At 41.1% G+C, this 12,078-nt stretch overlaps 2 protein-coding genes across 2 annotated transcripts in view; one reads left to right on the top strand and one right to left on the bottom strand.

Moving 5' to 3' along the window:
• Positions 1-870: 870 nt before the first annotated feature.
• shox2 (shox homeobox 2) lies at positions 871-8,853 on the bottom strand. Its single transcript, XM_080888667.1, has 5 exons — positions 8,326-8,853; positions 6,451-6,659; positions 3,899-3,956; positions 3,475-3,563; positions 871-2,629 (listed from the first exon to the last, which is right to left on the bottom strand). Exons 1-5 carry the CDS (start codon positions 8,579-8,581, stop codon positions 2,336-2,338), a joined length of 906 nt encoding a protein of 301 aa, XP_080744793.1. The 5' UTR covers positions 8,582-8,853; the 3' UTR covers positions 871-2,335.
• Positions 8,854-10,955: 2,102 nt separating this feature from the next.
• Positions 10,956-12,078, top strand: part of rsrc1 (arginine/serine-rich coiled-coil 1) — a 124,620-nt gene continuing 123,497 nt past the window's right edge. Inside the window, exons 1-2 of the mRNA XM_080890109.1 lie at positions 10,956-11,077; positions 11,535-11,729. Of these exons, the coding sequence (XP_080746235.1) occupies positions 11,551-11,729 (179 nt within the window). The 5' untranslated portion in view covers positions 10,956-11,077; positions 11,535-11,550. The remainder of the gene's footprint in view (positions 11,078-11,534; positions 11,730-12,078) is intronic.

Below are 12,078 nucleotides of genomic sequence, written 5' to 3' on the forward strand. Positions count from 1 at the left end.
TGATGTCCAACTTTGGCCAATGATATAAAGAAGAAGAATGGGGGGAAAGCAGCATTTAGTGGAGAGCAAGCTATTCAGAAATGGTGTTACACTGTGTCATTAACCTATGTTACATTTTTTTTTCTATTACAATTATTTCCCATCGCAGTTACTTACAGCAACCTTTAAGTTGCGCATGTAACAAAGTGCGACACCTGCTATTTGTTTAAGGCATCAGGACTGAGACTAAGTAGCCTAATATTTATCATCTGGAGCATTAAGGCTGTTGCTAGCTGCACGCACAAACAAACCGCGCGAGTATAATTACATTAAAAATCCATCTTTGTTTTATGTAATCATCAGGCCATTTGGGGTTGGCTCATGGGTCCGGGGGGACTTAATTTCCTGCAAGAATAACAGAGTCGTTTCAAATCTAAATGAGTAGCCTAAAAAAGGAATATAACAGTGTCCATTTGAAGTGCCTAAATGCGGCAAAACTCGAGTCACTGAGTCGTCTTCTTCTTTTCTTTAAATCTTTATCTGCCCGTTTTAGCTTGTACTGGAAATTACCAGTCCTTTTCCACAAACCCTCCATAACCAAACTATGAATAATGCATCGGATTGGCATGCACGCAGCAGCAGACACCGATGTTCCAGCTAAACGGGCCTGTCACAACCGTGACGTATCAAAAGACCACAGCCACAGGAATGAATTAATAAAGAGCTGTTGTTTTTCATGTTTTACTGGTAATAATAATAATAATAATAATAATAATAATAATAATAATAATAATAATAATAATAATAATAATAATAATAGCCAATTGTTTTGTAAAAAAAAATTGTCGACTCGTTTAAGAAACGTTTGTTAATTTATTATATGACCGAAAAACACTTTTGTTTAGGTGGATCCAAGTTTCACATGTGATGGGGGGAAAAAGTTAAACAATCTCGTGATTTTTTTAAACTTTTTTTTTTGGTTTGCTTGTTTTTACTTTTGTAGAAACCCGTGCCTCAGGTGAGTTCACTTTCACTGTTTATAAAAACATCAAAATTACATACAGAAAGCACATGATTTTTTTAATACACGGAAATAAAGTAAAATACAAAATGAACAAACCCCACCCCGTCCCACACACAAGGCATTCATGAAGCCACTAAATAATAAAATAATGCATGTGTCTGGTTTATAAACATATTTTACACGTGCCCGTACCGGTTTGAATACAGTCTTCGTGTTGCTGTAATTTCTCTGTTTGTTCACTGCCAAAAAGATGGCATTCATGGCAATACGCCCTCCTTTAAAGCGCTGGAGGAGGGGGGCTGGGAGGGAGGCACAGATCGCCTTGTGAATATGGGCAGCAGATCGGGTTATCCTAACAGAAAGTTCAGCATAGCCTACACATGTTTTACAATCTCACATTTCTGGTGTGTCGCCCGTTTCACCTTTACCAGAGGAGGTCCAAACAAGGTCAGATGGGCCAGACATTCAAGTGAGAGTTGCCCTTTGTCGAGGAGGTGGGGGGTAGAGAAAGGGAGGGGAGGGAGATGGGGCTCACGTCACGTCATCCTTGAAGACATACTCATGCACAACACTGCCGAGGCATTTCCAAATTGGACAGGAAACAGAGGAGGGAAAAACACTTCGATTATTGTCTCTCTCTTTTTTGTTTGTTTGTTGTTTGTCAAAGAATTCCCGCTCTGTCCTTACACAGAGAAATTGGTTTGGAAATATAACGAGGCCAGCCTCTATATAGGTTCAAACTGAAATAATAATAATAACATAACAATAATAAAACAGATCAAAACAACTGCAGAATGGTTCGCCTTGTTTGACAAAGTATTAACCGACCCAGCTGCATCCTCCTCCTCCTGCTCCTCGAGGTGTCCCGCCGGCCTCCTCAGCCGTGTGGCTGCTGAGAGAAGGCGGTGGGTATAGCCTTGCTATCCACCCCATCCGCCATTTTTTTATTTTTTTTTTTGTATTTTTAAAATCTTTTTCTATTTGTTTGTTTGTCTGTTTGTTTTGTTTTTGTTTTTTGGCGTCAAAAACCACGTCTGGGTAGGCTATAACGTCACAGTCCCCTTTTATTTTTCTCATAAATAGCCTATATTTAATAGTCATGTTCGTTGTCCTTCGTTTTAAAAACATAAATAACGTCCACGGATAATTTTTTTTCTCTCACTTTGTCCTTGGATTATTTTTTTCCCCGCACACTTTATAAGCGTTAAAGTTCAGTGTCTCTCAGTCGCAAGTTCCGTAGTGCGTCCGCGCCTCGTGTCATGTAACGTCTCTCTGGGGGAAGGGGAGGTGAGGGAAGTGGAGTAGAGTGGAAGGGGGGAGAGGGAGGAGGGGTCACAGTCCCAACGCGGCCGTGTGCTTTTTGGCCTTCAGTCTTAGGTCGGCGATGCTTGAGTTTTTGCTGGTGTTCTTGGCGGCGGCGGCGGCGGCCACGACGGAGGCGGCGGAGGCTGACTCTGCCGCGAGCGTCGCCAGGGGGAGGCCGAACGGCGGCGCGGGGAACATCATGTAGGGCGCGTGCGCCGCCAGGTGAGAGTGCAGGTGGTGTTGCGCGTGCGCCACGGCGCTGTCCAGCTGTAGCTGAGCCTGCACCTGAAAGGAGAAGGGCGGCACGTTGCAATGACTATCCTACAGGACGGGACGCACGGATGGGGAGAGAAGGGGGAGAACATGCGTTAACTTTGTCTGTAGGCTCATTTTCACTGGTGTGACTGCAGATTTAGTTTCGATTAGGCTGCTTTAAAAAAAAAAAGAAGAAGAAAGAAAGAAAGAAAATGTATGGCTGCTCAGTGAAACAGTGAGCAATAATCACTGGCCGTGTCGTTTAGCTCCTGGGGTTTTAGTGGCTACACTGCAACTCTTGTGAGTCAGAGATCAAATTTGTGTTTTTATTTTGCTGGACATCGACTGCATGAAATGCAATCTAAAGCCAAACTTATGTGGCCTTTGGGAAATAAAGTTAACCAGCGGTGCTCAAACTAAAAACTAGACTTCACTGACATGACAGAAGATATAAACTCAATAACTTAACGGCTTTATCCAGATTCTCTGTATCGTGCTATTAGCTACCATATATACAGGTGTTCAAATTAGTAGCCTAAATCAAATATCAGGGATTTCCCTTCACTTATTTAAATGTTAAAATGTTTTAGTACTACTAGTAGTAGTTTTGGCCTGCTGGGCCGTTAATATGTTTGTGTGCTGTGGTTTAATGGTTAAGAAGAAGAAAAAAGACAAATAGCTGGTTTTAAAAAAAAATAAAATAAATTTGTAAAAAATAAAAGGAATTTTCCAATTAGGCTGTACAGACTCCTCTGTGTTGGCACAGTGTTTTTGTCAGTGTGGTAATAAGAGTTTAGTTACCCCCTACATTGGATCTGGAGTCTCTGCATAGCACTTGGGCAGAGGCTGTGCCAAGAGAGCAGTCGGGGGATTGGTCTGGTTTTAAGACTAGACGCTTCAAAGTAACTTGCCTGTTGGAATGGCATCCGTAAAGCCCCCACGTTGACATATGGCGCTACACGACAGGCTTCAAACTGATTCGCTGCTCCAATCAGGACTCCTGCGAAAACACAGATGATAGCCTAATCATGTGAGAAGAATATTCAACGACACAAAGAGTAAAACCGCAGGGCTGAATAACGAGCAGTAAAAGCTGATTGTCTGGAGTAAACTTGCAATAACGTCCAAGATAGACACTCACTTAAAAATATATATAAACAAAGAGAAAACGCCATGATTCTGATGGCGTAATTAACTGGAAATTAAGCCACTAACTAAATAGTAACATAAAGGCTGGCTCGCGTTCGAGTGTGCAGTTGCTTTGCAGTTGAATAAAAGTAAAGTGGAATAGACATAAACATATAGTCGTTTGTGTTGTGTGGGATAAAAGTGTACCTTTATGTAATTGGTTTTCCTGCTTTCTGCATTTGGCTCTTCTGTTCTGGAACCAAACCTGTGGGGACAGAAATTAATTAGAGACCCACTGATTGGCAGCTGCTTGCGAGGCCATGTGTAATTCCTCTCAAAGTGACAACAACCGAAGAAAAACAATATCCCCGAGGAGCAGTGAAATATTAATGGCACTGCTTAACCCCAGATTTTAATTATTACGTTTAGTCTACAACAAGAGAGAGACAGTTTGAGCGGAAGCAGAGAGAAGGGAAACAGTGGAGTAAAAAAAAAAAAGGAAAGTGTAAATCTACTAAAGGGAGATTTAAAATCATATCAGAAATGAAACGCTCTTGTTGGAAATATGCAGGACTATTGGACTATAATAAATAACCTTGTCAGCGCTGGTTTCATCTTTCTATAGATTAGTGTCCCTGAAGAGTTGAATGGTCTCTCGGATATCGAATAGCAGCAATGCTATTATGGTTTTGGACATCAGAGCAAAGCGATCCGAGAGCATCTCCCTCTTTCTCTTTCCGCCTCCCTCTCATTAAATGACCACTGAAATTAATTACCCTTATCTGCAGAAAAATCCATGTCAGAGAATCGCTTAAATGCCTCGCAGTTTTGTCTAATCACCGCCATAACACGCACTCACACACAGACACACACAAAAAAACTCGCTTCAAAGACAGCTCACTTCTCTTTTTCCTCCTGTTGAAATCGACAAGCGTCAATTTCAGAGAAACGCCTTGGAACACAGATTAAACGATTTATTACTATGATAATCTGCTTTGAATCTCTCAGACAAAGCACCGGCTGAATTAGCCCACGATGCAACGCGTCGGCGTGCAGTCCCCCTTTCACGTCAGCAGGCCTATATACACGCACGGCGAAAGCTTGATTGAAATATCATATTGATTTGGCTGTCAGCTGGCTTCATTCATTGATCACAGTTAGATGTCAATCGGAAGTTCTTTTGTGCACGCTTCAGGTATAATTTATTAGCACGATAAAAGCAGGAAAATGCACTGCAGAATATTGATTGAGGCGCAATTTAAAAAATAAAAAACACATCAAAATAAATGTGTGGTCTGTGCATGCAACTGGTAAAAATGTATAATGCCCCAGCAGAGATAAAAGAGAGAGAGAACGAGACAGATAGAGAGTGAGGGTGAGCTGTTCTTGATTTGGGTAGAAAATAATACATAATTTATGCAAATCCCCCGAGCTGTGCCCCTTGTTCGGGACACAATACGCCTTATTGGTGAGATTCCAGTTGAGACCGGTATAGAGCCCTGCAAAAAGCTGGCTTTAACTTTTTTTTCGGGGGGTGTGGTGGGTTGAGTTTGAGATGGGGGATTTTTTTTTTTTTTTTTTTAATGGAGGTACCCGTTTTGTTATGCCCCCCACCCCAATCCAGAAGACCGCCATGTTCGTTGTGGAGACAAATACTGTGTCCTCCACGAAATCGGGCCATACGAGTGTGAAATAAGATGCTGTAAGGTTTTTGAGAAAAACAGATGACAACAAAAAAAATAACAAACAAAAACAACAACTGTGTTCTATATGCCCCCCGCCCCTCAGGCGCCTTGCACAAGACCTGTCTGAGCCCCCACCAATCACCCACCGACCCCATAGACTCGGCGAAGCCCTTACTGGGTTTCTGCGCAGATGGCCTGTCCCCGTGAAAAACTACAGCAGCGCTGACAAACAGGGCCATGGTAACATATACACCCAGAAACCGAAGACAAATATTTAGAGGCTTTATTTGTTTCCGCCCGTTTGGACAATAAAGATTCAAAACGTGGTCTCGTGACACGAGCAGCGCCTAATTGAGATAATGAACACGGTAAATAATCCAAACGTGTTGAGGGGGGGAAAAAACCCTAATCACAGAGAATAATTGGGAGAGGAAGTTGCATGCTGCTGGTGAACTCTGCCTTCCTTTCTTAAGATCTTAAGATCTCATTTAACTTATTACAACTTCCATAACACTTCTGGGGATCCACTCAACCGTCTCACAAACACAGCATTACATCAATAAATGCAGCATTAATACAAGTCAGTCGAGCCACACTTATCGTATTGCATTAAAAGAAAACAACAACCCTCAATCAAACAAAATATTATCACCCTCACACCGTTTACATGCGGGATATCAAGCAAAACAAAAATCAGGGAAGAGTGTAAAATCCTTCCAGTAAAAGGAAAGACCCGTGGAAGTTTTTCCCCCGTTTATTATTATTATTATTATTATTATTATTATTATTATTATTATTATTATTATTATTATTATTATTATTATTACTACAGCAAACATCATCTTACACTTCCATAATGCCGATAGTGGTAATTATAATTGTCATTATAATGAATTTTTAATTATGATTTAGATCTCAATTTCATGCTTAGACTCAAAATATGGTCACTTTTTCTATCACAGATGTTATCTTATTTTTTCCTCTATTATTATTATTATTATTATTATTATTATTATTATTATTATTATTATTATTATTATTATTATATAGTCTCGTTTAACTGACTGTCCCTACCTGTACTCGGGCCTCCGACAGTCCCAGTCGCTGGCTAAGCTCCTCCCGCATGAATGCGTCCGGGTAGTGGGTTTCGTCGAAGAGCCGCTCCAGCTCATTGAGCTGCTCTAATGTGAAGTTAGTCCGACTTCTCCTCTGTTTGATTTTAGTTTGTGTCTCGTCTTCAATGGGCTTCGAGTCCTCTTTTCTCTCTTTTACATCCGTGGTGCCTGTTGTGCGGACGAGAAAGGAGGGAGACGTCAACATCATGTGGCTGTACTGTGACCTCCAGCCTGCTTATTACTGGACTGCATATTTCTAAGGTGCTTAAAAGTGTTATTTTTTTCTTTTTTTTCTTTTTTTTTAATGTGCAAAAATGCTTCACTGTCATGTTTAGGCTAACGCATAATTCAGATTATAAACAGGTAAAAACACAAGCCACCCACCTGGGTATGCAAGCGGAGATTAAAGGGCACCTAACACACACAAAAATCAGCTAGGAATTTAAATAAAGCAATTAAATAAAAGCTTACAACCGCCAAAGAAAGAGAGAAAGAAAGACGTGCCCTCAAATATCACAGAGCTATCAGACCTCGGATGTTTTGTAGAGCTACATAAAGCTCTTTAATTATTAACTGCTTATAAATATGCAACGCTGTGCCCACTGTTGGATGTCTGATACACGCTTGTCGCAGTTCCGCTTTTAACCACGCTGCCCATGACGAACAGATGTCTTTTTTTCGCAAGCACCCAGCTCTAAGATATCTTGTCCAGTATGTTGTCACATTTTGTCCAGGTTTCAGAAAACACTGTGGGGAAGGCTTGCACGGGACACACGAGCATCTGCTCCACTTTCATTAAAACGTCAAGCAAAATTTTCTCTGAAAATCGTAATCAAATGTAAATATTTCTATTTGGTTCAGCCTTTAGTGTTGGAAGTACGATTTTTTACATCACCGGTTTGTTTACCTGCTAATGTTTTGGTTATGCAATCATAAATATATACATAAAAACGCTAAATTATTGAGGATAGCGGTGATAAATAATTATCCCTTCTGGTGTAAGCCTGTGTTATATTGGTGTGCGGGATCACACGTTAGTGACAGCAGAAATGACAGGACTTGTACTGAATCGCTCGAGTCCACCGATTTGAACGGCAGGTGTGTTTTTACGCCTTCTTTGAGTTCAAACGTTCCCATAGGCCTCACAATATAGCAAGTACAGATGCCCGAGGTCATTGACAATCAATGCTTCTTAAATAAATCTGATCACTCTCAAGGAGGTTAACCTGCAGCGTTACTGAAGACAATCCACATAATTATTTGTATGATCTGTATATACATATACATATACATATATACATAAAAAGCACGATATCGCAAGTGCACTAATATTATAGAAATATGGGTAGTTTTCCACATGCGGGCCTTACTGTTTGTCACACGTGGGCCTTTTCCTGGTGTTCTGTATTTTTTAAATTGAAACTTTTTAAATGCATTATAAAGAGATAATAAGCTATATTTTAATTAGCATTACAGTCTCAGGAGTAGCTATTTTCTTTCTTTCTTTTTTAAATAAGGCAAACAGCTACAGTTACCAAAACCAATCGATAGCCTGCACTTCCAGAAAGCATCAGTTAATAATTTCTCTTCTTACCTCGCTAACTGACTGTCACTAAATCGAGAATCGCTCCACCGGGCTGCTAAAAATCTGCAATATATCCGTGTGGATGACAGTCATGAGCTCAACTCTTTTTCGCAAATAAACATGTGGCTGCACGCTCGCTTGTCTTCTCAGGGCTCGATCACTCCCTCTCTCTCTCTGTCTTTCTCTCCTCTAAGTCCTCTACACATTCCTGCTCGTAAAGACTGTGTATAGAACACCGTGAAGTCCTACCGTCAATGAGTTTGGGGCTCCCGGCGTCCCTGATTCTTTCCGGGCCGAGCATGTCAGTTTCCCTGCCCGGCGAGAGCGCAACGTTCCGGTTAACGGCGGCCGGCTCCTCTCGGCTCCCCGGCTCCGCAGATAAAGACTCCCTGCTCCCTGCTCGCGTCGACCCGGTCTCCAACACCTCCCTGTAGGTTATCACTTCCTTCTTCTCCTTCACTTTCTGATCGAAAGACTTAGACACGAAAGCGGTGAGCTCTTCCATCACTCCTTCCTCTCCTCTTTAAAAAAATCACACACACCACACTCACTCACTCACTCACACACTCTCCCTTTGCTCCACGACAGCTTAAGACATCAGTGGTGCGGCTCTTTTTAAAGTCGACCCCTTGAAAATGATACAAGGTGATGCAGCCAAACTCTGGACAAAAGGTAAAAAATATATGAAGATATATCTTCTCAGCCAATTCCTCCTCCTTTGGTAGCGGAGTTGGGAACCTGCTGGTGATCCTCTATTGAAGTCACAGTATTTATACTTTGCGGCGCCTTGCCCCCTTGATCCGTGCAAATTACCTCCCCTCAGGATGCCGGGATGAGCCCCCCCCCCCCCCCCCCCCCCCCCCACGCCCCCCACCTCCTACCCCTTCACTGATACTGGAGCGAGAGAGAGAGAGAGAGAGAGAGAGAGAGAGAGAGAGAGAGAAGCCGAGTAAAAACATTAAACAGCACCACCGCTATTGGCCATTAATCCGAGATTGACAAGAAGGACTAATTAATTTAATTAAGCGCTCATTCGCTGCTATTGTCCTGAGTTAGTTTTTTAAACACCCGGGAGATGGTCACGGATCTCTCTCTCGCGCTCTCTCTCCCGTCTCTCTCGCTCTCTCTCTCTTTCTGCAGGGGTGTGGCTTAAAAAAAATCAGAAAATGACAAGAGAGAGGGAAGCACATGGATGAGGAGCCCTTCCTCGCTATATCTCTGTGATCTGCGGAGGGGAAAAAATAATAACAAAAAAGACGCAACGCTGACACGGAGAGAGAAAGCGGTGAAAGCTGGGACCAGCTGGGATGCCGAGAGGTGCAGCACCAGCTTATACACGGAGCTTCAAATCAAGTTCAAGTGAACACATTTGGCTTTAACCCACAGTTGTACATAGTTCGCTTCAGGCCTGCTCTATTTATTTATTTTATTGCGCTTTTAATTTGAAAGTGGATTTTCACGGTTTAAAAATAATAATAAAATTGGATAAAAATATTGTATGGTAAAGTATTATTATTATTAGTATTATTATCGGATGTTTTTTTTGGACAACTTAATCAATATTTTTTTAGACCACCCCGTTTGTGTCTCTGATCACTAATTGTTGTGTTTTGCAACGTCATCATTAGATACGCCACATCGCTTCATATTAATCCTCAGTGGGGTTTTTAAGTCATTAGGATGTTTAAGCAGCTAAACGTTTAATTATAGTGCCTCTTGCGATGCGTTGCCATTGGGCTCACTAATTAACGCTTTCAACTCGTTTTTTCTCCCCCTCCAGCTGAAACGATTATTTGCAAAAAATAAAAAAAATAAACAATGGTTCACTTGCGTGTTCAGGTAGGTATATAGCGAGTGCAGCGAAGAGATGGCAATTAAGCCAGAAGAGGAGGGGACGTGTAGCCAGAGAAGAAACTGGATATAGCGGGATTTTAAAAAAAAAAAAAGTCGAAATGAATTTGATGTAAAATTAAGCACGTTTATTGATAATCTATAAAAAGCCTCATTTCCACACAAGTCCTCTTTACAGTTCTCCTCATTAAATATTAATGAAGTTTCTGCTTAAACCTTAGGCATTAATTACTATTATTTCTACTGCATCGGAAAGCGGGAGGATTCCTCCTGTAGCGTTGAGTTGCCTCCTGTGTCTATTTGCACTGAAACTGCCCCATTTAATGCTCTCTTATCTGTCATTCCTGTGCACATTAGCAATGTATCAGTCGATATAATGTTGTCCTTTCTTCTGTTTTTAAATGTCAGGAAGCAGTTATTCACTTAATGTTGTTTGGATCCTCTGCCTGGCCTTGTTTGTGAAAAAGATTAATATCTGAGAAGATGATCTCATGCAAATAATCACTGACACACATCCACTCGTTTATTTGGGCGCATTGTGAGTGAGTATTTTGTCCGATTAAAACGAAATATAAGTAGCTCGTGCTGTTGGCAGACATACACTTGCAATACATTTGTAGTCATCATTTTTCATCGACTGGATGCTATTTTAAAAACTGCACAGAAAATACACCATCAAGAGAAAAAAAATACAAATGAAGCTTAGTCCCTCATTAAAATACTACATTAAATAATCTCCATTTAGAAATGCTCTTTTTAAAAGAGCTTTTACCATCCCCCAAATCGTCATAATAGTCATGCTATTATGGAAATGTAATTGTCTAACTTTATCTCGTTTAATTAAGGCGATTCAAGCGACTTTGTTTATGTAGTAGTGTTATACAAAAATACTTTAAAACTGTTTAACACAATATCTAACGTTGCAGCAACAACAACAACGACAAACTATGTATGCCGAATTATTAAATAAGTGTTGTTTAGTTAATGAAACATAATAGAGGCAAAATCCGTAAAGCTATGGTAAAAAAGGGGGTCCTTCGATCGATTGCTCTGTGTTTGATTCTAATTCCTTGATCGATGCTTTCCGGTTTGACAAGCAGAGTCTCCCAAACAGTGCATGGCTGTTGTTGAGAGGCAGTGCCATTTAAAGGTGAGAAGCGGGACTCTCCTTTTAATTTTTATAGGGATACACTTATTTTTAATATAAGACATATTAGTAGATGTGATACGTTTACTATTGCACATCCGGGACCTTTATTTAGAACAAGAACCGCGGTCCCAAGCTGGTTAAGTTAGCACCGTTAGCTTAGTAGCTAGCCTCTGCACAAAAACAAACATTTATTAGCTGCTTGCGGCAACGGTACTTTACCTTTTAGCAGTCGGTGGTGATTTAATAAGTTAAATACTACTGTATGTAGGTGGCTGTGCTTTAATAGTCGTTAAATGAGCTTATGGTACAGTGGTCAGAGTAGTAAAAACGTTGTGTTTTATACACGTGAGGAGTAAATAAATAGGTCGGTTCCCACTGATATTCCAGCAAACTGTCTCGAAGGGTTGTTTGAGAGATGTCAAAAGGAGCAACCCCACTCTTGTGTATGTTTTGCCAGCTGACTGACCGCCAGCATGGGTAGGCGCTCGTCCGACAGTGATGATGACAGCCGAAGCAAGAGAAAGAAGAAACAGCGTCGCCGCTCTTCTTCCTCTTCTTCTTCTTCGTCCTCTTCCTCTGGCAGCAGAGTGAGAAGTAGCCGCAGTCGGAGGTCCAGTCGCCGCCGGAGCCGCTCTCGCTCCAGAGACAGGAGGTTAGGCTTCATCGTGAAATTTTCCTTCTTACATGTGTGCAGAGTGCGGCTCTCTGTTCGGCTGGAGTGTGTTTAACCAACGACTGTTTTGCATTTAAAGCTTCTGAAAGGTTAAAAGCCAGATGCATTCAGAAATTGAGCATTTCATTGGAGGGGCTGAACCTAATTAAAATGTGACACATTTTAAACACAAATATTTTGGTTTTTACAAAATATATTTATTGCATAACTAAAATCCAGGAGGTCATTCAGGATTCTCAGTTTAGAAGATTTCATCATGTACATTAAAATACACAGCATTTCAAATGCACACAAATGACCATGCGCTTGTAAACTAGTAATAAAACGT

This window comes from Rhamphochromis sp. 'chilingali' (assembly GCF_963969265.1).
Source record: "Rhamphochromis sp. 'chilingali' genome assembly, chromosome: 8".
Taxonomy (NCBI): Eukaryota; Metazoa; Chordata; class Actinopteri; order Cichliformes; family Cichlidae; genus Rhamphochromis; species Rhamphochromis sp. 'chilingali'.